General features: G+C 46.4%; 1 protein-coding gene across 6 annotated transcripts in view; it reads left to right on the forward strand.

The window, feature by feature from the left end:
* Positions 1–2,192: 2,192 nt before the first annotated feature.
* Positions 2,193–27,118, forward strand: part of LOC310844791 (maestro heat-like repeat family member 5) — a 51,215-nt gene continuing 26,289 nt past the window's right edge. For 3 of the 6 annotated variants that reach the window (XM_083739374.1, XM_083739377.1, XM_083739376.1), the window contains exons 1-7: positions 2,194–2,950; positions 4,598–4,909; positions 8,935–9,176; positions 13,546–13,685; positions 15,960–15,989; positions 19,766–19,882; positions 21,263–21,373. In XM_083739374.1, coding sequence (XP_083595500.1) covers positions 8,936–9,176; positions 13,546–13,685; positions 15,960–15,989; positions 19,766–19,882; positions 21,263–21,373 — 639 coding nt within the window. In that variant the 5' untranslated portion in view covers positions 2,194–2,950; positions 4,598–4,909; position 8,935. Of the gene's footprint in view, positions 2,951–4,145; positions 4,165–4,597; positions 4,910–8,934; positions 9,177–13,545; positions 13,686–15,959; positions 15,990–19,765; positions 19,883–21,262; positions 21,374–27,118 lie in introns of those variants that run through there. The other 3 variants (XM_083739379.1, XM_083739378.1, XM_083739375.1) reach the window with 3 other exon arrangements.

Raw genomic sequence — 27,118 nt, forward strand, 5'->3', positions numbered from 1 at the left:
TTCGAACGCGAGCTGTGGTGTTTGAATAAAGGGAAATAATTAGGGAGAGGAGGTGCAGATCAATGCCCAGATGGGCAAGTTTGGACCATCAACAACAACAAGATTTATTACGGCCATAAGCCCATACAGGTAAAAACAACACATAAATAACAGCTTGTGCACGTGGGGAAAAAAAACAGCCGCTAAAACACCACAATAACAATAAAATACTATAAAATAGAATGGCTTACTACGCCTTAGTTAGCTTGTAGTGCTCCTTGGCGTCGCTTTTGGGTAAGGACAGCGACCAGGAACCTAGCCACATTCAGGGTCGTATGAGTATCCTTATCCTGCAAGATTTGAGCAAGGTGGAATTTTGGTGGGGTACCCTCTAGTTTCTGTATGATTGATCCCAACAAATTTGCCCGTGGCACACTGAACAGGGGGCAAGTGAACATGATGTGCTGGAGCGACTCCGGCGTCTCCTTATCACATTCGCACGTGGCGGGGGCTTGGCTCTTTGAGAATCTATGTCTCAGGACGTTGGAGGGAAAAACGTTGAACCTCGCTTTGGTGAAGGCCAGTCTATGGGCAACAGTCGAAAGGGAGGAGAGGTATGATGGAACGCAGTAAGTTAAAGTGATACCAATGTTCTGGGGCGAACAAACACCTCCCCCCAGCATATAATTTCGCTGTAGATCAATGTCATCCAGTCTTTGGCGGATCAGTCTTTGAGCAGTAATTTGGTCTAGTTTTAGGGAATCTGAAGGAGAGATTCCATAGCTCAGGAGTTTGGCATTGTCAGGACTGCCGCTAGGTCCCAGCTCACAGAGGACCAACGCCCAGTGGATATTATATACAAAAGTCTTTATTGAAGTTTAGTTTCCATTTCCAAGCTCTGGGCGCGCAGGCCCACGTCTTAACGCTAGACCGGCTAAGTCCCCTCTGACTCACTGCTCCACCCACACCAGTTTAAGATTCTAGCCCGGCTCCACCTCTTGCGCTGCTCTTTCCTGCCTTGGGTCCTTCTGCCCTCTGGGGTTCCCTCCTTCCTGGACTCCTCTGACGCGGAGCCTCCTGAGTCTCGCCCCTCCCTCCCGCGGGCTTTAGGACCTGGCTCCCTTCCCGGGCTCCCCGCTGTGCCGCGCTCCTGTACATTTGAACTTGGCGCGCGCGCCCAGCCGGTGACTTTCCTTCTGACCGTTTCCCCGCTTCCTGATGTGGGTGTTGCCAAACCTGACTCCTCTCCTCCCTCTGGTGGTGAGGACACTGGTCCCGACTCCTGGGACTCCCCCTCCCCACTGCGCTCTGGTGGAGAAGCTGGTCCTGATCTCCAACTGCTGCTCAGGGACTCCCCGCTGGCCCCTTCCTCCTGGGGCTTCCCCCCTGGAGCCCCCCTCGCTCTGGCCACCGGCGCTCCCTTCTGTGAGTCCTCCGATTCGCTAGAGAGGCTTGTGGAATAACTCTGGCCACTGTCACTGCCTGCGCCCCCCTCGTACTCCTCCTCCTCACTCTCCATTTGCTCCCCCTCCTGTGTCTCTCCTTCTGAACCCCTGACAACAAGCCATTCTGAGGCTGCCTATCCAGAAGCTCAAAAGTGGTTACAACTTCTTCTTTTTTTACAATTATATTTTATTGTTTCAATATTTTAAAAATCATATACAGTCAAAACACAATTTTGACTTTTCTCTTAATTTTCGTCAACTTCCCACCCTGTTTTCCATGGAGTTGTTATTTCTCTCCTGCTGCACCCCATCTTCTGTTTGTCAAATCATAACCCCAGTATTATACTCCAATTACTTACGTTGCTCATAGCTCAAATCCTCCTTACGAGTTCAGCGTACTATAATCCGAAAAAGGCCTATTTGTCCACAAAACTGCTAATTTTGCTAGTTCTGCATAGTCCATTATCTCACTTATCCCTTCTTTGGAACTTCTTTTTCCTTCCATTTCTGCGCATATAGAATCCAAGCGGCTGTTGTTACATATAGAAACAACTTTACCTAATTATAACGAATAGCAGGTCACCACAACCAAAAACTGCAGTATCTAGCTCACCATTGCAATGATAAACTCTAAAAATATAATTGACACAAGACATTTTAAGGAAAATTCATCAGAAACTATTCACTTTGGTTGTTGTTAGTGGCTGTGGACATGCCATAACATTACAGCACATGCCTGGCTTATCCTAGAGATCACTGTGTGCAAAATTTGCGATGCAACTTGAGCCTAATATTTACCCTGCAATGCCAACCACCTTTGCCCAGGACAATGTATGACCCCCTGGACTCAGCTCTTCAAAAATTATTAGAATTTGGACTAAGAAACAGGAGTGTTCTGGAAAGAAGGATATTTTAAAAAGACCGGAAGATCAGAATTATGAAATGGGGGGAAAACTTGGAAAAAATATATTTAAAAAACTCTTCCAAAAATCCCTTTAAAAGAATCAAGTCTTTAAAAAAAAGTCCTAAAAAAGTATTTAAAAGAATCCTTTCCAAAAAATTAAAAAATTGTACAGTAGCCCCTTAGAGGTAGGTAGTTGGTCTACCTAGCTGAATCTGGGGGGAAACAAGAGAGAAGAACGCAGGAACAAGTGAAAGAAGCTTTCTCCCGACAGCCAGAACATGGAAAGGCCTCCCCAAAATCTTTAGTTTGGAATGTATAATTGGCTTTATTGTTTGTATTATGATGTGGCAAGAATTGATTTGATTTGTTATCATTGGAATGTTACTACTGGAGAATTAATTTTTAAAATATTCAATCCATTAAGAAGTTCTTAGTTCATCTTCGATGAAGGTTTGCCGGATCATAAATCAGCAAATAGAATGTAAATAGAAAAAGAGAGGAGCAAGAGGTCTCCATTCCACTGACATCATCATTCCATCATGTTGTCATAGTGCTGTGACCTCATGTCTCCAGGGGCTTGGGGGCCCTTAGCAACGCTGGTACACAGCGACCTCCATAGAGAGTGAGTGTGTTTTCTTTTCCTCCCCCAAGTCAGTGTGGTATGTTTAGTTTTAATTTGGCATTTGTGTTCCCTTTTAATAAGAATAAGAATGAGAATGAGATTTTTTTATTTGTATCCTGCCCTCCCCGGCTGAGGCCGGGCTCAGAGCGCCTAACATTATAAAAAAAACCCAGGAAGGACCTTTTAGGCATTATTTTGTTCCAAAGCCAGAACCATTCAGCTCTTTCAGGGGCTGGCCAGGGTAAAATGTAGAAATTGGAGACAGAGGCCTGTTCAGAGCTATTTGTGGTGGTATCATTACAACCCATGGAATTCCTTACTAATTAAACGTCTCCCTGATTTCACAAGAGGAATAACCATGCTCTATATAGCTCATGTCTGGGAAAAGGTGGCATTTTCCCAAGGTCTTACCATGAGGGTGCAGTAAATGAGAATTAGCACCTAACAGCTTGTTTGGTTCCCTCCCCTGTACGTTTTAGGCTCACGTTCCCTTTTTCTCTGGGATGCAGTGCAGGCTGTGACTTGGGCTGACTTCCCAGAGAGCCTCTGTTGTAAATAAAAAATTTTCCTTATGGGGTTATCCAAGAGCCCATATAGAGTCCTTACATAGGTTCCCTATTGGTAGGAGAAGATAACAGAGGCCAACCAGAGAATATTGAGAAGCAAGGCAGCTAGTAAGCTTGATCTTTATTGATCTGTTGCAACAGGGTGCTCCCCTCATCCGCAGGAGAGACGAGGAACCCAGAACAATGGTGCGCAAGGCCTTATATGGACTCTTGAAATTGCCACCCTGTAGACCAAGACCACCCCTGGAACATCATACATACATCACAGAAGGGGTGTAACCTAAGACCACCCCTCAGACACATCACACCTACATCACAGAAAAGGCAGTCTAAACAGAAATTTAATGTTGTTTTTGTCCTTGTTTATCTCCTGTCTGGCAGGTTACTTGATTGGATTGCCTGGGGAGCCTGGCCAGTCTTTTGTAATGATAAATACTTAGTTCCTGGGCCAGGTCACAGGATCACACCCTATTCAAACACAGACATACCCTTAAGACAGGATTTGTGAAGGAAAAGACAATGGGGAGGCTTTTCCAGTTTGACCTTGCAGAAACAACATTTGCTCAGTTTAGGAATCAAAATGGCTTCAGGTCGGTCTTCCTGTGCTGATCTATGTATGTGCGGTTATCACACCATCCCATGAGCGGTGTGAGTTGTTCAACCGCATTCTAAATGACATACAGCATTAACAAACCAATAAACAGAATATCCAGTCAATCTTCAGTACCTATAAAAGAACGTCAGGGATAGGACCAGAAGCATTAGCCTCATCCTTAGGATCAGAAGCTGAGGCTCCCACAGATGAGAGTTGTTGTTTTCAACACAACAAAGCCACTTCCGAACCTGGCGAGGAGTTGGGGTTGCGGGCTTCACGCCCACTCCATGTGCGCGGGGACTGGTTCCAGCCCCTGTGAGACTGAGGGAATCCCGGCCGCGTCGTCAACCCAGCCAGCCAGTTGGGTGGCATAGCCTGCCCTATTTAGGGCCTGTGCGGCCGGGGCTCGCCCTCTTTTCACCTCACCAGCCATCCCGCTTTGGTTAGTATTAAGGTTGTTTTGTCTCTTGCTTACCTTTTCTTTAGGCTGTGTATCTCAATTCCTTCGGTGATCGATTTTCACTTGGATTTACCCGCGCATCGGTGTTGTGCCTCCCATCGGATTGCCTGCCTCAAGCCCGCCCGTGTTCCAGGCAGCCGCTTTGGCAGCCAGAGCTATTTAGCTCCGGAACAGCAGGGCTGAAACCGTGCTGGAAAACCCCATCGGCCGGGTCTTCCCTTCTCTCTGGGTGGCTTCTCTGCAGCGGAGCTTTGCGGAACGCGGTTTGCACGTTCAGCGCCAGCCCATCGCCGTTTAGTCCTTTTACTTGGAAGCGCACAGCTCGCCCGACAGATCAGGTTTGGCTGGGGGTTCTTATTTCTAGCCACATTCGCAGGGTGGTGGGGCACCTTTAACGTTTGTGGGGGGCTTGGTGGAGCAAAAGGAGGGAGGCTTAAAAGGACACATCTTTGTCGCTACCCCTTTGCATTTGGTACTGGCCGTGTTGCCTTTGCGTTCCAACGGTTGCTTCTTCACCATTATAACTTTCCAAGAACTTCAGCCAGACTTCCAGATCAGATTTTACCTCTTTAGATAGGCAAACCCTGTGATGGGGTGACCGCAAGCCTGCTGACAACCTCGCGAGGCGGCCGCAAAATGGGCGGCCTGGGGAAACCACTCGGCAAGCAAAGTTCAAATGGCCTAACAATGACTGAATCTGCCTGAGCGTAACTTTTCTTAGAGGGAGAAGTTGCTGAATGAGGTCCCTAAGCACAACCAATTTTTCACTAGGAAGTTTTGAGGTTTGGGCGACTGTCCAACTCAATGCCTAGGTAAACCATAGTTGTAGCTAGGCCCTCCATTTTATCTGCAGCCAAAGGTACTCCCAGCTGTCCTGCTAAAGATGTGAAGGCTTCCAGAAGGGCCGAGCACTTATGCCTACTATCAGCTACGCAAATAAAGTCGTCCAAGTAGTTCGACACACCCTCAGAGCCTGTTCTAAAACGAAGCGCCCAGTCCAAAAAGGTACTAAATGCCTCAAAGGCTGCACAGGCCACTGAGCAACCCATAGGCATTGCTTTGTCTACAAAGTCAGTAAAGGTAAAGGTACCCCTGCCCGTACGGGCCCGTCGTGTCCGACTGGGGTTGCACGCCCATCTCGCTTAAGAGGCCAGGGGCCAGCGCTGTCCAGAGACACTTCCGGGTCATGTGGCCAGCGTGACGAAGCTGCTCTGGCGAGCCAACACCAGCGCAGCACATGGAAACGCCGTTTACCTTCCCGCTATAAAGTGGTACCTATTTATCTACTTGCACTTAAGAGTGCTTTTGAACTGCTAGGTGGGCAGGAGCTGAGACCGAACGACGGGAGCTCACCCCACCGCGGGGATTCAAACCGCCGACCATACGATCGGCAAGTCCTAGGCGTTGAGGTTTTACCCACAGCGCCACCCGTGTCCCGTGTCTACAAAGTATGCCCCATCAAATTTAAAACCCAGCCACCGGAAATCTTCTGGGTGGACTGGCAGGAGTCAGAAAGCAGACTCTATATCACATTTCGCCAGCAACGCGCCTTTTCCAAATTTGCGAATAAGTTTAACCGCTTGGTCAAATGAGGCATACCTCACAGAGCAAAGTTCCTGAGGTATCGCATCATTGATGGACCCTCCCTTTGGGTAGGATAGGTTGTGAATCATGCGAAACTCACTGGGTGCCTTTTTGGGGACGATGCCTAATGGGGATATATGCAAACCATCTATGGGAGAGACAGAAAAGGGGCCGGCTACCCTCCCTGCCTTAATTTCTTTAAGTATTTTCTTGCGCCACTTCGGGCATCTCTCTAACTGATTTCTGATTTGGTGGGTCACCTGAATTGGGGGGGGGGAAGCAACTGGGATCCTAAAACCTAAACTAAAACCTTCCCAGAGAAATAATGCAGCTGTTCTGTTGGGATAGAGATCCAAAAGGGTTTTTAAGGCTCACGTACCCTTTTTCTCTGGGATGCGGTGCAGGCCGTGACTTGGGCTGACTTCCCAGAGAGCCATCACATGAGCGGTGTGAGTTGTTCAACCACATTTTAAATGACACACAGCATTACCAAACCAATAAACAGAATATCCAGTCAGTCTTCAGTACCTATAAAAGAACTTCAGGGATAGGACCAGAAACATTAGCCTCATCCTTAGGATCAGAAGCTGAGGCTCCCACAGATGAGAGTTGTTGTTTTCAACACAACAAAAGGGATGGCATTTCACTCCTGCATCTGCTGGAGAACCGCCCCCCCCTTCCAACTAACTGAAAGTACAACCTGGGAATATACACAGAAGCCCAAATGATTATTTGGAGGCGGATCAGGTACTGCTCGCAGCTGATGGGGTGCGGCTCTTCCCATGCGCCGGCTTCTTGAAAGCGGATCGGTGTCCTGAAGCGACTGTCTGTTGTCCATGCCTTCCCCTTTCTCTGGGGGGGGGGGGGGAAGCCAGGGAGTGAAGGAGGTGAGGACAGGTGACCCCCCCCCAGGCCCAAAGTCACCCCAGGCCTCAAAACCAAAATTCCCCTTTCTCTCGTCTACAACAGCTTCTCTCTGCTCTTCTCTGCTTTCTCACAAGATGCTGCTGCATAAGCAAAAGGTTATTTTTTATCAGTACAAGAAGGCTTCAAAAAGCTAATGAATAGGCTCTGTCAATGCCAGGAATAAGCAGGTCTGGGAACTGAGTCTTATCTCAACCAGTTGCAACACATCTTGGACACGCTGAACGCAAGGCTTCTCAACCCCCTTGGCTTCTCATCCCCCTTTCCTGGGAAGGGCGCCAAGAGTCCCAAGAGTCCCAGGACAGGAGCTTTCTGTTTATGCTCAGGGAAACTCATGAGGCAGGACTCCTGAGGAGGGGGAGAAGGGGGAGGGAACTGGAGGGGAATATATGCTCTGTGCAAATGGCTGTGAACTTGTGCTTGTTTGTGAAGTTATCACACTAGCTCCTTCTACCAAGCCTGGATGATAGAAATAAAGCTCTTTCTCTGAAATTATCCCTTGAGTGCCTGTTTGACTCCCCTTTCCCTCTCCCGGGTGCAATGCTCTTCCCACCTGAGGGCAAAGCCTGAAAAAGCTACAGGAGTTGTGGCGTCCTCAGGCACAGAGGTTTTCCAGGTAGCTAGTCCCAGGGTCCACTTCTGCAGGCAGCACGCCTCCACCCGCACACAAGACAAGCCGCCTGCAGGAGTCGACTCCTGCAAAGTGGCCCACCAACGGGAGATCCTTCCAGCAAGGTTTCAGGGCAGACCTTCAGCCAGACCTAGTCTGTCCTGGGATCCACCCATAATGAGAGAACAAAAACAAAACTATTCACACAAAAGGCAGGCCTTACATCCAGGCTTTTACTGACCTTACATTAAAAGACCTTTTCACAAGAGATATTGAAGATAATAAAACACAGCACCCAGAATTAGGAAGAGATAACCAGGCTGGAATAGTAGATCATGTCAGATCATTTTCCTCCACAGATTTTACAATATTCCTCCGCGGTATCCACTTCCTCCCCCCTTGGATCTACATGAGCTTGCTATTTCCAGGTCTGTCAGATATTTGGTCATCCTTCTCACTCTGAGTAAAAAGACTTCCTCATTTCAATGTTTACAAATAAAAATACAATACCAAATACTTTGAATCATTCCCAGATTCTGTCAATATCCAGGATAATATTTCCCAATTGCTAAATTTCCAGCAATCAAAACTGGAATATCATATTCCAGTCTTAATAGATTACCTAAAAATGACAATTTCTTATGCAGAGATTCTATTTATTTTTTTAAAATAATTTTTTAGTGATTTTTCCATGGATTCTACTTCTAACACTATATCTTTAACATTTTTTCATATTTCGACCCTCCCCTGGACTTCCCTCTTACTCGCATTTTGTTTTATTTCCCTATTGTTCACCTTGCGTATTTGATGTTTCTCCAAAATTTCCTCAATACATATAGTCTTATTTTTTGTTGTAGACAGTTGTGATTGTTCACTCAAACCCTGCCAATGAGTCCATTTCTTTATGTTGCCTCTTCATATATGTTGTAAATGGTTCCCATTCTCTTTTAAAGTCTTTGTTGTCCTTTTCATGTAATTTTTCTGTTAGTTTTGCCGGTTCTGCATATTCCATGTTTCCCTTGCCATTGTTCTTTCGTTGGTATTTCTTCTGTCTTCCAAGTTTGCGCTAATAAAATTCTTGCCGCTGTTGTTGCATAAATAATTTCCAATTTTCTTTTTTTACACCTTGGTCTAAAATTCCTAGAAGGAATGCTTCTGGTTTCTTAACAAAAGTCTTTTTAAACAGTTTTTTCAATTCATTATATATCATTCCCCAATAATTCCTAATCTTTTTGCATCTTGCAGGATGGCTTTTTTTCTAAAAAGAAAAAAGAAAAACAAGATCTACCCCTCATTCGAGGACGAGGCCCCTGCCCTACTGCCGGCATTGGTGAAGCCTTCAGAATCAGCGGCAGGGGCCAGACCACTAGAGGCAAAACCCCTAGTCTTGCCAGGGCTGGTGAAGCCCCAGACCAGCAAGCAAGACCCAAGCCAGCAGCGGCCCTCAAAAAAGAAGAGCCTCGAGGACTCTGGGCCAGCGCTCCCAGGTGAGTAGGCAGAACCAGATCCCTCTTGGGTTCCCCTTGGCTTTAGACTTGGTGTTTACCTCTACGGATGTTGGTGATCTGACACTAACTAAAAGCGAAACAAAAGAAGTGCCATGGTCAGACCACTTCCTGGTGCAACTGGACTTCTCCGCGACCCTTCCCCTCTGCAGGGAGGTGGGACCGATTTGGATGGTCCAACTGGATCCAACTGGTTTCCAGAGAGTGGTAGGGGATGTTTTATCCCAAGTTGATGGCCTCTTGGCTGATTCCCTGGTGGCCCGTTGGAATGCGGAGTTAACCAGGGCTATTGACTGTCTGGTTCCGAAGTGCCTTCTCCGATTGCATGGAGCCCGGACAGATCCGTGGTTTTCCCCAGAGCTAAGGGCGATGAAACAATAGTTGAGACGGCTAGAGAGCTGGTGGCGGAAAACTCACTCTGAATCAGACCGGACACGGGCTAGAGCTCAATGTTGAGCCTACCAAGTGGCAATGGCGACGGCGAAGAGGGCCTTCTTCGCCGCCTTCATTGCATCTGCAGAAAACAGCAGCAGGAGACTTTTTCAGGTGGTTTGCAATCTATCGGAACCACCTGCACCACCGGGGCCTGGTAGGGATCCCAAGATCTCCTGCAATGCTTTTGCAAAGTTTTTTGCAGATAAAGTCACTCAGATTCAGAAGGAGGTAGACTCCAAGGTGGGAGCAGGGCAGGGCGGGAGAGTGCTAGAGTTCTGTCTAGTCCTGTTACATGGGATCAATTCCAATCTGTTACCTCCGAGGATGTGGACAGGCTGCATGGGCAAGTGAAACCGACCACCTGTCTCCTTGATCCTTGCCCATCCTGGCTGATAAAAGCGAGCCGGGAAGGGCTGGGCGATGGGCTCTGCGGGGTGGTGAATGCTTCTCTCTGTGAGGGAGCCTTCCCAGACCCGCAGAAAAAGGCGGTCATTAAACTGCTTCTTAAAAAAAAATCTTTAGACCCAGCCAGTTTGGCCAACTATCGCCCAGTCTCAAATTTACCATTCTTGGGCAAGGTGATTGAGCGGGTGGTTGCCGAACAACTCCAAGCACTCCTGGAGGATGCAGACCATTTGGATCCCTTTCAGTCGGGATTCAGGCCTCACCATGGGACTGAAACTGCCTTGGTCGCGCTGGTCGATGATCTCCGGCGGGCTAGGGACAAAGGTGAGAGCTGTTTCCTAGTTCTGCTGGATCTCTCAGTGGCCTTTGACACCATCGACCATAACATCCTTCTGTTGTTGTTTTTAAATGAAAAGCAATCCGTGACATGACTTATTTTTCAGAAATCCATGCTGACTATTGGTGATCACAGCATTCCTTTCTAGGTGCTCACAGACTGTTTGCTTAATGATCTGCTCCAGAATCTTCCCTGGTATTGATGTCAGACTCACTGGGCGGTAATTATTTGGGTCCTCTCTTTTCCCCTTTTTGAAAATAGGGACAACATTTGCCCTCCTCCAGTCTGCCGGGACTTCGCCTGTTCTCCAGGAATTCTCAAAGATGAGTGCCAGTGGTTCTGAGATCACATCTGCTAGTTCTTTTAATACTCTTGGATGCAGTTCATCTGGCCCTGGAGACTTGAATACATCTAAACTAGCCAAGTATTCTTGTACTATCTCCTTAGTTATTCTGGGTTGTGTTTCTTCTGTTGAATCATTTGCTCCAAATTCTTCAGGTCGGGCATTGTTTTCTTTATCGGAGAAGACTGAGGCAAAGAAGGCATTGAGGAGTTCAGCCCTTTCTGTGTCCCCTGTTTGCATTTCACCATCTTCTCCTCTGAGTGACCCCACTGTTTCTTTGTTCTTCCTTTTGCTACGAACATACCCATAAAAGCCTTTTTTGTTGCTTTTAACCTCTCTAGCAAGCCTGAGTTCATTCTGTGCTTTAGCTATTCTGACTTTGTGTCTACACGTGCTGGCTATTTGTTTGAATTCCTCTTTGGTGGTTTCCCCCCTTTTCCATTTTTTGTACACATCCTTTTTTAATCTTAACTCAGTTAAAAGTTCTTTAGATAGCCACCCTGGCTTCTTTAGGCACCTTCCATGTTTCCGTCTCATTGGTATTGCCTGAAGTTGTGCTTTTACTATCTCCCTCTTAACAAACTCCCAGCCATCATGAACTCCCTTTCCTTTTAGTATTACTGTCCATGGGATCTCACCCAGCACTTCCCTAAGTTTTATGAAGTCGGCTTTCTTAAAGTCAAGAAATGGAGTCCTAGTATGCTTGGCTGCTCCTTTCCGCTGTATAGTAAACTTCAGAAGAGCATGATCACTTGCGCCTAATGATCCTTCCACTTCTACCCCACTAACCAGGTCATCAACATTGGTTAGGACCAGATCTAAAATGGCTGTTCCTCTTGTTGCTTCTCCCACTTTCTGGACAATAAAGTTGTCTGCAAGGCCAGTGACGAATCTGTTTGACCTTATGCTCTTGGCTGAGTTTGACATCCAACAAATATCCGGGTAATTGAAGTCCCCCATTACTACTATCTCCCTTCCTTTTGCATGCTTGGCCATCTGATCCAGGAAGGCATCATCTATGTCCTCCGTTTGGCATGGGGATCTATAGTAAACTCCCACAATGAGGTCACTGTTATTCTTCTCTCCCTTTATTTTGACCCAAATGCTTTTACTTTGGCTTTGAGGTTCTAAATCTTGTCTCTTCACAGATATACACATCCCTGACATATAACGCCACTCCTCCTCCTTTCTTGTCTGGTCTGTTTCTCTGAAATAGATTGTATCCCTCCATTATTACATTCCAATCGTGGGACTTATCCCACCAGGTTTCAGTGATGCCTATTATGTCATATTTAGTTTGCTGTACCAAGAGCTCAAGCTCTTTATTTATTTATTTCCCATGCTTTGCGCATTAGTGTACAGACATTGAAGTCCATTAATCATTCCCCCGTGTCTCTTATTTAAGGATTTTTTCCTCCCACCACCAGGTCTGCGTGCTGTTTGCTCCATTTGGTCTATGACATTGGGATGATCATCTTCATCAATTGATAGACTCCTACCTTCAGGAGCACTGTCTTCCTCCCCCACATTAGTCAGTTTAAAGCCCTCCTGATGAGGTTTCTGAGATTTTTGGCAAAAACATTCCTCCCAACCGTTGTGAGGTGCAGCCCATCGCTTGCCAGAAGTCCATCTTTAAGAAACTGCAGTCCGTGATCTAAGAATCCAAGCCGTTCCTGTTTACACCATTTGCGAAGCCAGTTGTTCACTTCCACTATTTTTCCCTCTCTCCCTGGGCCACGTCGTTCAACTGGGAGGACAGATGAGATGGCAATTTGTGCATTTAATTGCTTCAATTTCCTGCCCAGAGCCTCGTAGTCTCTTTTGATCTTCTGGAGGCTATTGCTTGCAGTGTCATTGGTTCTCACATGAACCAAGAGGATGGGGTATTTGTCAGTGGGTTTTATGGTTCCTTGCAGTCGTTCAGTTACATCTTGGATCTTAGCCCCGGGGAGACAGCACACTTCCCGAGACATCTTGTCAGGAGCACAGATCACTGCTTCTGTTCCCCTCAGTAGGGAATCCCCTATCACCACTACACGCCTCCTCTTAGGTCTGGTCGGGGTTCTTCCGTGAGCTGTCCGTTCCAAGGTCGCCTGCACATTCCCTGAGGACTGACTTTGCTGCTCGTCTTCATATACCTGATCGACTGTAATGAGGGAGAGATCCTCAAATGGAGTCTGCTCTTCGTCTTCCATGCTATGGGAGAGGATCTCAAAGCGATTGTGTATTTCTAAACAATCAGAGCGAACGTTTCTCCATATATCTGGCTCCTGTGTTGGTGAACTAGCCTCCTTCTCAGGGGAGTCCCCTGTCTCCTCCTTGGTGGAGACGGTGTGCTCTGTTGCTTCCAAGAAGAGCTCCAACTCTCTAATTCTTTGGAGTGTAGCTACACGTTCCTCCAGTTGCTGGACTTTGTCTTTTAAGAGGGCAATCAACATGCAATTGCTGCAGGTAAAGCTGCCTGCAACCTTTGGCAAGATGGCAAACATTGCGCAGGAACCGCAGGTGACTGCAGCTGTTCCCTCACCCTCCATCTTGAGAACGTGTCGTTGGGGGTGACTACAGCGGTCCTCCATCATAAAAAGCGTGAAGACAGGACAAATAACTCCCCCCCAAAAAAACCTAGGTCTCCCCCAACAAACGTTTGAGACTAGCTCCCCTAAATCTAAAAGATGCCCTACAAGCTCTGATAAGCTCCTTCCACAGCTAATCACCTACCTCAACAGAAACCCTGCCCCCTCTGACCTTTGCACAGGGAGAGCAGCTAATCAGCCACAAAGAAACACATCCGCCTCATTTACTCACCTCTCTCTCTCTCTCTCTTTCTGAAGAACTCTCTGATGAAAACTTCGAGTACTTGTGGATGGGTAAGAAGATCCTGGGAGGAAGAACCGTCAGAGAAGCCTTGGAGATGATGGATGAAAGGGAGATTTTGGACACAATCCTCCAACACCTCCAGCCACCTCCCCAGGTGTGTGTGATGCAGGGTGGATTTGATTGAAATCAAATCAATTTAAAACATAGTTTTACATTCTTGCTTGTATAATCTTAATATTTACAACCAGATGAAGGTTTCATTTTGGGAATAATAAATTTCCAGAGTAGTTTTTACTACTGATTTGTTTATACTGTTAGGAATGCATAGACAGATAATTATGAAATTATTGTGGGGTATAATAAGTTAACTGTGTACAGACGCTTCAGGTTACATACGCTTCAGGTTACAGACTCCGCTAACCCAGAAATAGTACCTCGGGTTAAGAACTGCCATCGGCTCAGGGGCGAGAGGGGAAAAGCCGGGTGGATTACACAGAGCCCCCAAAGATCGTGGGAAGCAGCACTTCCTCAGCGGAGGAAGGAGAGGAGATGCAGGGGTCGGAGGAGGCAAGGCGGTGCCAGGACACCTTGCCTGAGCAAAGCGGGGAGGAGGGGGGTCGCCCATTACCCAAGCCTTCCTTGCGCAGTAGGTTTCCACGCAGAGAGGGGAGGCGCAGACTGGGCGCCAATAAATTACTCTGCTGGGGAAGGTTGAAGGGCTGCCCACTCTCAGATTCTGCCCGTGAATGAGCAAGACACGGAATAGAGGCGCTCTGCATTCTAAAGGTTTTGATCACTAAGAAGAAGAAAGCTGGAAAACAGACTCTTGAGCCATATTTCCTGATTGCTCTCAAGCAACCAACCGATACGTCTAACAGTGGTGCTTCAGGTTAAGAACAGTTTCAGGTTAAGAACGGACCTCCGGAACGAATTAAGTCCTTAACCTGAGGTACCACTGTATATTTGGACAACTTTTCTGCTGTACCTTATTGGAAGGAGAAAAATAATCATTTCCTTAATAAGAATTTAAACAATTTATTTAACTAAAACAATAACATTATAGCATATATATCCATGTTTGTTAACTGATGTGGTTAAACATTTTTTTTAAAAAAATCTTAGAATGAATTTTAGCATATATGAAAAACTTAAAATAAATCCTTACTTCCCAGTGAATAGCCGTTGGACTATAATGCAATTTAAAAAGAAAAATATATTTCTAAAGATTTTTCCTCCAAAAGCATTTTATTTTAGAAATCCAATTTAATTTTTTAAAAAATGTGATTTAAATCAAAGAAATCCATTTAAAAAATGAAAAATAAAAAAATTGGGTCATTGATTTTTATCCACCCTGGTCTGATGTTGTGCAGCGTGAACCAGGATTTCCCAACCTGGTGCCCTCTAAATGTTCTGGGCCATATGCTGCCTGGGGCTGGTGGGAGCATGTAGAAGGGTTCAAGTTGAGGGGAACTGCCATGAACTATCACAGGCAAAGGCAAACTCGGCCCTCCAGCTGTTTTGGGACTACAGCTCCCATCATCCCTAGCTAACAGGACCAGCGGGTCAGGGGTGATGGGCATTGGAGTCCCCAAACAACTGGAGGGCCGTGTTTGCCTAGGCCTGAACTATTGGGAGCCCAGCTTGGAGGAAGGTCCTATTTGCAGATGCAAGAGACGACTTTCCCCTGGTGAGAAGGAGTGGTGGCCGCCAGTCTGGGGGGCTTGAAAAGAGGACCAGGCAAATTTGGGAAATCAGAGAAGGCGACCAGTGCAGGATCTGTAGACCGGAAGAAGAACCAATCCATGAACTTGATTTGGTGGGGTGACTTGGACCCCAGCAAATGTTGCATTTTTTTTCTTTAACTTTTGCAACTGATCGTTCCCAATATGTGGGAACGTTTCAGAACCCGATATTGTGCAGTAAACGTTTTTGTGACTGTATTGTGCCAAATATGGCCAATATTTCCTCTTCGCTCTCAAGAGCAGTTAATTTGCTAGGCCTGGGCATTTGGCAGAGCAGGCAAGCAAATAATCATACTGGGAGTGGTATTGTCTGTTTGTTATTATGGTATGTATTTTTGAGTTTTTATATTGTAAACCACTCTGTGATCTTCGGATGAAGGGCAGTACAGAAATTTAATAAATAATAGTAATAGCCACAATGCCTAGATTCTGTTTGTTCATGGCAGGAAACAAAGTGCTTTAAATGAATGGTGTGTCTCCCAGTCCGGAGGATTTATTTAATCTTCTTTGGAGTGTTACTTTAAAAAAGAATAATAATTGATTGCAATAGATTTTACTCCAAATGATTTTTGCAAGAAGTCTATTTCTAGGCATGTGGGGTTTTTTTTTAGAGAAGACAAGTGGCAGATAGATGGCAACTGTTCTCTAGACAAAAAACATGACACTTTTCTTCATTTTATTCCCAGCAGAAGACATCCAAGCCTGGACACAACAAGGTAAGTCCTTGTCGCGAATTCCTCGTGGCGCTTTTAGCAGAATGCTCAGAGTCCCAGGTTCTTTAGTGCAGTATTCATTATTGTGAGCTCAATATATATACAAATATCTACAGAAGCAGTTCATCTAATCAGACAGAGTACCTGCTCCTGGAGGCAAAAGAAGACTCCACACTCATCTACACACTCAGCTGGAGAAAAATGCTCAGTCTTTACCTCCTCCCTTTCAATTTCTCTGGGAGAGCTGCCAATTCTTAGCTTTCTTTCAACGGCCTTATCAGGTACGCTTGGCAGTAAAACTTTTTCTGGCAGCAGGTTTGCATGTATCTTGGGCCAATTTCTTTGCTCATTAAAGCTGGCTGACCAACTATAACTCAAAAGATTTTTATCATCTTCAAACCTGTAGGCTTTCGTACCGCTTTCATACCCAAGAAATAGCAACTGCTGTGCCCTTTTCCCACCTTTTCTTCGGTTTTTTTACAGGTATGTCAACCCATGCATTTGTCCCAAAGATTCTCAAATGTTGCAAACTGGGACTTTTGTTATAGAGAATCTTATAGACCACAAACAATTTCCAATATAATTCACTGCCTTAATACTCTCAGCCCAGTATTTAATTGGAAGATTTGCATCTGCCAACAATGCTTTCAATTGTGTCTGCAAGACACCTCTCCTACGCTCTGCTACTCCATTCTCCTGAGGAGTCGCCACATTGGTAAGCCTATGTTTAATCCCTTGGGATCGCAACCAGTTTCTTAGGGAGCTTGCCATAAATTCTCCTCCCCTTTCTGTCTGAATAGAGCACACCTTTTGGCCAAGTTGTCTTTCTATCCTTCTTACCCAGAACTTCAAAGTTTGGGCAACATCAGATTTTTGCTTTAATGGATAGACCCAGCCAAATCTAGAATAGTCATCCACTAGAATCAAACAGTACTTGTTACGGGAGACACTTGGTGGAAAAGGACCAGTTACATCAGCATGAACCAACTCCAGTGGGTTTTTTTTGTTTCTCTCTGGCTTGCTCTTGCTACTGGGCAAGCCCTGCTTTTAACCTCCTTGCAGATATTGCAGTCTAAGTAATTATCACAACTTTTAATGTTTTTCATCGCCCCACACAACTCCAATGTTTTGTTCAGCACCTTAAAGCTGGCATGAGCCAGATGCCTGTGCAGCAGATGAATACACATATCATGGGTCGGGACATTTTGCACATTCGCAACCTTAGACTCACACTGCAGTACATACATATTAGTTCTAAGATTAGCATTTGCCAATACTGCCCCATTTTGCTTTATCTGGCACTGATCTCCCACAAAGTTTACTTCAAAGCCTGCTTTTGCTAAGTCAGGAATACTCAGGAGATTGTTTTGCAAACTAGGCACACACAACACATTCCTGAATGTGTGTCCCAGTTGTGGGAACACAATCTCCCCCTCACAGGCTATATTAGCTTTCTGGCCTGAGGCAAGACTTACATGGTTTTGTTTGAAGCCCTAGCATCAGTTAGCAATGCTTTTCTTTTACAAAAAGTTTGAGAAGCTCCGCTGTCCAGAACCCACAGCTCTTCATTTTCTTGACCATCTGCAGACACCCAAGCGTTAAACTCTCTCTGCTGCCTCCTGTGCTTCTGCTGTTTTTGTTGTTTCCTCGGGCAGTCCCGAAGCAGATGTCCATTGGACTTGCAGCAAAAACACCTTTTTACTTTGTTGACCACCAGCTGGTCTGCAGCAGCTCCTCCTGGTTGTTTCTCCGGCTCCTGACACCTTTGCTCTTCCCAGCTGTTGTTCCCTCTGGGATGCTCCAACAGCTGGGCTGAGGTCATCTTTCGCTCTGAACACCTGTTCTCCTCTGCATACAACCGTCCAGTAACGTATTCCAGAGTCAGCTTATCAGTCTCTACCGACTCGAGGGAATTGACCAGCATATCATAGCTGTCATCAAGGGAACTCAGGACTATAAAGACTTTATCCTCTTCCCCCTCAGGCCTCCCTCTTAAGGCTAGCTTCTGGAAACAGCCTGTTAGGAATTTTAGGTGGTTCACCAGGGAGTTCCCCGATGTCTTCCGACACCGGTACAGTCTCCTGGTCAATGTTATCAGTGAGCCAGCTGTCTCTCGCACATGGACAGCCTTGAGCGCATTCCACGCCTCACTTGCCGTCACCTTATCAGCTACGTAGACTAGCTGGCTGTCGTCCACTCCAAGGATGATCGTAGCCAAGGCTTTCTCATCCTTTTCATCCTCCTCAGGGGGCTGCGGTGGATCTTCCACCACTTTCCACAGGCCCTCACGCTTGAGGAAGTGTTGCATGCGGACTGACCAGATCCTGTAGTTTGTGGCCGTCAGCTTCTCCAGCAACACGCTAGCTCTGGACTGCTCCATCCCTGCAGCTCCCCTCCAGCACCCATGGCTAGATAATTGCCACCTGTACTTCTGCGCAGTGGAAGCGTGCTGGGCCCATAACCCTGTCACGAATTCCTCGCGGCGCTTTTAGCAGAATGCTCAGAGTCCCAGGTTCTTTAGTGCAGTATTCATTATTGTGAGCTAAATATATATACAAATATCTACAGAAGCAGTTCATATAATCAGACAGAGTACCTGCTCCTGGAGGCAAAAGAAGACTCCACACTCATCTACACCACTCCACCACTATTGGACAGGCTTCCCTTTTAAACCAGTGACAGCCAATCACATTACTGTGGGGTGCCACAAAAGAGAAACCTTCTCCCAATTTCAGTCATGGGGGGAGGGTGGGTGTCAGCTCTGACAGTGGGGAAACCCGTAAGAGGCTGTGGGTGCAGGTATTAGTTCTCTTAAAAAGCGGGAAGAGCCTAGGGTCAGCATATCCAGGACAAAAGTGTGTCATGAGAATGAAAGACGAGGCTGCTGGGTTAGACCAGCAGCCTGCACAGTCCAGCATCCTTATCTCACAGTGGCCAACCAGATGCCCATGGGAAACTGGAAAGCAGAATTCAAACACAGAGCCCTCTCCCCTTTCTGTGGTTTCCAGCAACTGGTATTCAGAAGCATTCCTGCCTCCAACAGTGGAGGCAGAGCAATTAGGACATGCTGAACTTGTCAACTTTCAAATTCCCCAAATGAGGAGTACTAAAGAGTTGTAATAGGGACGCGGGTGGCGCTGTGGGTTAAACCACTGTGCCGCTTGGGCTTGCCAATCGGAAGGTCGGCGGTTTGAATCCCTGCAACAGGGTGAGCTCCTGTTGTTCGGTGCCAGCTCCTACCCACCAAGCAGTTCAAAAGCACACAGTGCAAGTAAATAATAATAATAATAATAATAATAATAATAATAATAATAATAATTTATTTATATCCCACCCTCCCCAGCCGAAGCCAGTACTGCTCCGGCTGGAAGGTAAACGGCGTTTCCGTGTGCTGCTCTGGTTTCGCCAGAAGTGGCTTAGTCATGCTGGCCACATGACCTGGAGAAACTGTCTGCGGAAGCGGACAAATGCCGGCTCCCTCGGCCTTAAAGCGAGATGAGCTTTAAGCCCAGAGTTGTTTGCGACTGGACTTAATTGTCAGGGGTCCCTTTACCTTTACCTTTAAAGAGTTGTAACATGACTTGGGAATTCAGAAGATGGGTAAAATTGCATACAAACCATTAAAACAATTGCCTAGTGCTTGCAATCTATTATTATTATTCAGTATTACCCGACATTTTCAGACGTTAAAATTGAAATTCTTTGGTTTTCCAAAAGCAGTTGATGTAGCTGGTGGGGTCTCCTCCCTGTGACTCACCCAAACCTTCCCCAACCCTTAGAACGCCCTCTATAGATACTATGGACTCAAGCTGCGGGATTCCAGGAGCACAGAGACAGTCCACCAGTACCTGCACTTACTCCTGACGTTGCCTCTCGAAGAGGAAGCAGACAGAGAGGTGAGTGAATGTGTGGGATGTCAGGGGGGAGGAGAGCCAGCGGGACTGGGACTGTGCTCACATGGAGACTCTCCACCTCCAGCCGTGTCCTGGAAGAGCCTCCTCCTTCTGAACCCTCCTGCTTCAAGCGCCTCCCCAGGCTGCTCCCCAGTGTCGCACCACCACAATCCAGGGTCCCCCACTCTTATTCATCCAGCCAGTCCCTGACATTACCCCACAGACCCCACCAACCCTCTGTCCTGATTTCCGGATTGGTCTCTGCTCGTGACCTTCCTTCCTCCAAGGATTTCGTGCCCACCCAGTCATCCCCTCAAAGCCCCTTACAGGAGGAACCGCTTTTCAGCATTCAGATATCTGGGCAGATTTGTTTAGTTTTGGGTTAGATCAGAGCAGCCAGCAAGTGGCCCTCAATGCCTTTCTTGGCAGCCCTCAGCAACCTTGGAGGCACCCCTACACACCTGTAGGCCTTGCACCGCCTTCCCAAAGCTGGGTAAGGAGGTGCTGGGCTTGGGGAAGGAGGCAGGTGTGATCTGTCAGGGTCCTAGAGTCCTCAGTTAGCTATTTCCCACCTTTGGCAAGAAGGTGGGAAGGCGCTAGGTCCCACCAGAGCCTCGTGCCTTCTTCCCAAAACCCAGCGCCTCACCTGCCTACCTTTGGGAAGGCAGCATGCGGGCCGGGGTGTGTGTGTCAAATTTTGGGCTTGCTCCCCTCTCCCACACGACAAGTCAGTGTGTGGCCCACAGGTTCTGTGCTGAACTATTCTTGTGGCCCACTTGGTATGAGAAATTGGAGCACCCTGGCTTAGATGGTGCATATTCCTGCTCTGGCGCCTTTGGGTGAGGGGTGGATTACAAATACTTCCAGGGAATAAATGATGCATTTTAATGTGGTTGGGTGTTTAAGGAAGCCAAGAACTGTATACAAAATGTCAGAATGCAAGGCATCCTTGCGTTGCAAGCTGCACATGAGTCTGGGAGGTGTGGTCTGGTCAGTTCACATCAGAATCCACAGAAATATCGTTCTTCAAACCACCCCTATTATTATCCGGGATGAAAGGATCTGTTCAAATTGGTTCTCTAAGTGTCTCATTTCTCCATTCTTAAATTTGGTTCCCCACATTTTGCAGCAATCTGCTTACAGAATCACGTTTATCCTCCATCCCTCATGATCAGCTTAGCTTAATGGTTGCCATCAATTTCATTTTAATTGATTTTAATTAATTTTTATAATGAAATGTTTTTAGAATGTTGTACTATTTTATTGTTGTTAGCTGCCCTAAGCCCGGCTTTGGCTGGGGAGGGTGGGATATAAATAAAATTTATTATTATCACTAATTCCAATCAAGAAAACGACATGTTTCACGTGCCTCATTCTCCCTAGGGAATTTCTGAGGCTATCGGTGTGGCTTCAAGCACCCATATTTCCCAGGCGCTGATGGCAGTGCGGGATTTTGGCCGCGCAGCCATTGCAAGGACGACTGAGACGTCTGAGGTAAGGATGTGAAGTGAGGAAGGAGCGCAGCAAGAGTGTAGTCAGCCATCCCCAGCCTGGTGCCCCTTCCCCATCCGTGTGTTTTGAATTGGAACTCCCACCAGCCCCTGACAGCATGGCCAATGGTTAGACAAAGGTCCTGGCAAATTGGATCCTTAGCGGCTATTTACATCCACACCAAAGCACGTGAAGCAGCCTCTGGGTTCCTCTGATCTAGTAAAACAGAGCTGTGTTGGAAAAGAACGAATCCTGCCCCATTTCCAAATATGCTCTTTTTCAAGGGATGGGATCCTTACCATTCCAAAAAGGCAATTGGATCTGCTCATCCTCTCAGTATGGAAGCCAGACAGCTTCCTCTGTGGGTATGTCTCAGTCATCCTTCTGAAGTGGGCTCCAGCAGTCCTGTCTCTGTGGCTTCAGATCCTAGATCTGATCTGATCCCGTGGCTCAGTCAGTCAGTCAAACGGATTCGTTAGAAACCATTGGTCATCCCCCAAAGTACACTGACCCCTGTTTTTAGGTTGGTTGTCAGGTGGTTGGTTGGCATTTCTTCAATAGTGGAAGCTAATGGGGGACCCCCAAGGGTCATCTAGTCCAACCCCCTCCGATGCAGGAATCTCAGCTCAAGCATCCCCGAGAGATGGCCATCCAACCTCCAACGAAGGAGAGTCCACAACCTCCCAAGGGAGAGTGTTCTGCTGCCAGAAAACTTTGAATGAAGAACCTCTTAGAGTTTGGAAGAGGGGACACCTCTCCAACTGAGGGGAGGGAGCAGAACCCAAGAGAGAAGGCAGGCGGCAGGCTGGGAGAGGCAGAGAGAAAGAGGGGAGAGGTTTCAGCTGCATCCCGGGGCAGGGCAGCTGCCCAAGTTGCTCTCGTGCAAGGGTTCTTCTGCTTACGGGAGTGCCTGCTGGCCCCATTCAACTATGTTCTAGAGTAGACCCATTGAATTTAATGAAGATGACTAAGTTAGGCCCATTCATTTCGACAGGTCTACTTGAAACAAAGCATAGTTGAGTGTCACTTTCTGTGTTCACCTCCATGTATTTGTCAATTAAGCAAATTATTACAAAGGCATAGTAACTGCGTGCGGATCTAACAGTTCCATAACCTGAGGGGGCCTTGGGGTCATGTGCCCCCGACTCTCCAATTCTCCAACCCAGCTGGAAGGAGATCAGAACCTTCTCCCCACTTTCAGTTAACTTCCCTCAAGCTTCTGGTCTCCGTTTTGCAACTGTGCTAGAGGAGAAGGGAGCAGGAGCCAATGAGTCCAAGGCTCATTCACACAATAATAAACCATAGTTTATCACAGAGGTAACCAAAATGGGGCCTGTCAGGGGTTCAGGAGCAGAGACACAGGAGGGGGAGCAAATGGAGAGTGAGGAGGAGGAATCCGAGTGGGGTGGAGGCAGTGACAGTGGGCAGAGTCATTCCACGAGCCTCTCCAGCGAATCGGAAGATTCACAGAAGGGAGCGCCGATGGCCAGGCCAAGGGGGGCTCCAGGGGGAAAACCCCAGGAGCAAGGGGCCAGCGGGGACTCCCTGAGCAGCAGTTGGAAATCAGGACCAGCTTCCCCACCAGAGCGCAGTAGGGAGGGGGAGTCCCAGGAATCGGGACCAGTGTTCTCACCACCAGCGAGAAGAGATGAATCAGGTTTGACCACGCCCACATCGGAGAGCGGGGAAACGGTCAGGAGGAAGGTTACTGGCTGGGCGCGCGCGCCAAGTTCAAATGTACAGGCGAGCGGCACAGCAGGGAGCCCGGATAGGGAGCCAGGTCCTAAAGCCCGCCGGAAGGAAGGGCAGGACTCAGGGGAGTCAGCATCAGAAGAGTCCAGGAAGGAGGAAACCCCAGGGGGCAGAAGGACCCAGAGGAGGAAGGAACAGCGCAGGAGGTGGAGCCGGGCTAGGATCTTGAACTGGTGCGGAAGGGATAGTGACTCAGAGGGGACTTCGCCGATCTAGAGTCAAGACGTAGGGCTGCGCGCTCTGGGGTTTGGAATGGAAACTAAACTTCAATAAAGACTTTTGTACATTACATCAACCGGGCGTTGGTCCTCTGTGAGCTGGGACCTAGAGGCAGTCCTGACAGGGCCCTTCAGATGCTACAGACTGCAACTCCCATCCCTCCTGACCACTGGCCATGCTGGCTGAGGTTGATGGGAGCTAGAGGCCAACCTATGTTGATGCCCTCTGGTTTATTGTTACATCTGAACGCAGCCCTGAACTCTCTTGTGCTCTGCCATCCAAGAGAAATGAAACCCAGGAGTGTGGTACCCCTGGATTTTTGCTGTGAGTTGGGAAATGACCAAGGAAATTTCCCAACCCTCACTATGGAGAAGATGAGCAGATCCCCCCGGTTCATTTTAATTTTAAAAAAGCAGCTCCCATGGAATAGAGCACCAGTGGTCAGTCTACCCTACACTGTCCTGCACTTTCTCCCTGGTTGACTGACCGAACCCAAAGAGAACACCTTCATGGTTCCTCGTCATCCTGGGGAAAAAGTGACCAGTGGGGTGTCACAGGGTTCTGTCCTGGACCCGTTGTTGTTCCACATTTTTTTAAAATAAATGACTTGGATGAAGGAATTGAGGGGATGCTCATCAAATTTGCAGATGACACCAAACTGGGAAGGGTAGCCAATGCCACAGAAGACAGAAACAGGATTCAAGATAACCTTAACAGATTGGAGAACTGGCCCCAAACTAACAAAATGAAATTCAATAGAGTCAAATGTTAGGCTCTACATTTAGGCAGGAAGAACCTGATGCACATATATAGGGTGGGGGAGCCCTGGCTTGCCAGCAGTTTGAGTTTCCTGGAGGAAAAAAAAATACAAAATTTGTAAGTCTGCACAACAACTTGTTGTTGTTGCTTAGTTGTTTAGTCGTGTCTGACTCTTCGTGACCCCCTGGACCAGAGCACGCCAGGCACTCCTGTCTTCCACTGCCTCCCGCAGCTTGGTCAAACTCATGCTGGTAGCTTAGAGAGCTTGTCCCCTTCTCCTTGTGCCCTCCACCTTTCGCACAACAACTTACTTTTTTTTTAATAATATTTTTTATTAGTTTTATAAAATACAGAAAAAAGAATAAAGAACGTATTATAAAAGTAAAAAAGAAAGGTTACAAATTTTTCTTACTCTTTTTTCCAAATCTGTTGGACTTCCCCACGTCCTCCCAACCCTGCATTCTCTGTAATGCATAACGTCTGCAATTTGTTAACTTATTTCAATACTTATTGTATCTTCCTTTTTATCATGTTACCCAATTTCAAATGTATTATAACCCAAATCATGTACATTTTCATTTTAACACAATAAAGTTGTTTCATTATTCTATCTCTGACTCCTTGTACCTTAATTTCCATTTCTTTAATTTAACATTACTGAAGCTAGAATTTCCTAAAAGGTACGTTTTTTAACATTCATACAACTTATAATGTTTTTCCAAATAGTCTTTAAATTTTCTCCAATCCTCCTCGAATGTTTCTTCTCCCAAGTCTCGGATTCTGCCAGTCATTTCGGCCAGTTCCATATAGTCCATCAACTGCGTATGCCATTCCTCCAGTGTGGGTAAATCTTGTGTCTTCCAATATTTTGCAGTCAGAATCCTTGCTGCTGTAGTAGCATACATAAAAAAAGTTCTGTCCTTCTTAAACACTCTCCGGTCCACCATGCCCAGAAGGAAGGCCTCTGGTTTCTTAGGTAAGGTAAATCTCAGTACCTTTTTTAGTTCATTATGAATCATTTCCCAGAAGGCCTTCACTTTCGGGCAGGTCCACCAGAGGTGAAAGAATGTCCCTTCCGCCTCTTTACATTTCCAGCATTTATTATCAGACAGGTGATATATCTTAGCAAGCTTGACTGGGGTCATGTACCACCGGTATATCATTTTCATAATGTTTTCCTTCAAGGCACTACATGCCGTAAATTTCATTCCGGTGTTCCATAACCTTTCCCAGTCTTCAAACATAATGTTATGCCCCAAATCCTGCGCCCACTTTATCATGGCGGATTTGACTGTCTCATCCTGAGTATTCCATTTAAGCAGCAGGTTATACATTCTCGAAAGTAGTTTACTTTTTGGTTCTAACAATTCTGTCTCTAGTTTCGATTTTCCCACCTGGAATCCAACCTTCTTATCTACTTTAAAGACCTCTTGAATTTGTGCATAATGCAACCAATCTCGCACCTTGTTTTTTAGTTTTTCCAAGCTCTGCAACCTCCAATTGTCTCCAATCTTTTCAACAATTTCCCCATATTTAGGCCAATTGGCTTCCATATTAGGTCTCTTACGTGCCTTGGCCTCCACCGGTGAGAGCCACCTCGGAGTCTTACTCTCCAATAAGTCTTTATATTTTGTCCAGACCATTAAAATTGCTCTCCTGACAATGTGGTTTTTAAACAATTTGTGCACTTTAACCTTGTCATACCACAAATATGCATGCCACCCAAAAGCATTATCAAACCCTTCCAGATCTAGGACATCAGTGTTTTCCAGTACAATCCAATCTTTCAACCAGCAGAAGGCTGCAGCTTCGTAATATAACCTCAAGTCTGGCAGGGCAAATCCCCCTCTTTCTTTCGCATCAGTTAGTATCTTAAACTTTATTCGGGGCTTTTTGCCCTGCCAAACAAACTTAGAAATATCCCTCTGCCACTTTCCAAAGCATTCCACCTTGTCCACGACCTGTAGGGTCTGAAACAAAAATAGCATTTTTGGCAATACATTCATCTTTATAGCTGCTATTCGGCCCAACAAGGAAAGTTTCAATCTTGACCATGTTTCCAAATCTCTTTTGATTTCTAACCAACATTTCTCGTAGTTGTCCTTAAACAGATTCAAATTTTTGGAGGTCAGATACACCCCTAGGTATTTTACTTTTTTAACCACATTTAATTCTGTTTCTTTCACAAACTCATCTGTTTCTGTACTTGTCAAATTTTTTGCTATAACCTTAGTTTTTTGCTTGTTCAGCTTAAATCCCGCCACACGACCAAAGTCCGAAATTAATTCTAACACTCTTTTAGTACTAGAGACAGGCTCCTGCAATGTTAATACCAGGTCATCTGCAAATGCTTTCAATTTATATTGTTTCACTCCAACCTCAATTCCCTGTACCAACCGGTCCTTTCTAATCATGTTCAATAGCACCTCCAGAACTGAAATAAACAATAGGGGGGATAGGGGGCACCCCTGCCGTGTCCCTTTTTCAATTTTAAACTCCTCTGTCACCACATTGTTTACTATCAATTTCGCTTTTTGTTCTGAATATATTGCTTCTATTCCATTTTCAAACCCCCGCCCCACTCCCATCCCTTCCAAGTTTTTCTTCATAAACATCCAGGAAATATTGTCAAAGGCTTTCTCCGCATCAATAAAAATTAACACCGCTCTAGTGTTTAGTTTTGTTTGTAAAAGTTCCAAAATGTCGATAATGTTTCTTGTGTTGCCAAACAAATGCCTACCAGGGAGAAAGCCAGCCTGGTCTTTATGGATCACTTCATTAAGCACTTTTTTAAACCTACTTGCCAAAATGTCTGCAAAAATTTTGTAATCCACATTTAGGAGTGAGATGGGGCGGTAGTTCTTCAGCTGAGTCTTTTCAGTTTCTAGTTTTGGGTATCAATGTGATGAAGGCTTCTTTCCACGTTTCCGGTGCCTTCCTCCCCTCCATAATCTGGTTACAAACCTCCAACAAAGGTTGTATCAAATAGTCTTTCAAAACCTTATAGTATTTGGAGGT

The sequence above is a fragment of the Podarcis gaigeae genome (genome assembly GCF_964106915.1).
Source record: "Podarcis gaigeae genome assembly, chromosome: 5".
Classification (NCBI taxonomy): domain Eukaryota; kingdom Metazoa; phylum Chordata; class Lepidosauria; order Squamata; family Lacertidae; genus Podarcis; species Podarcis gaigeae.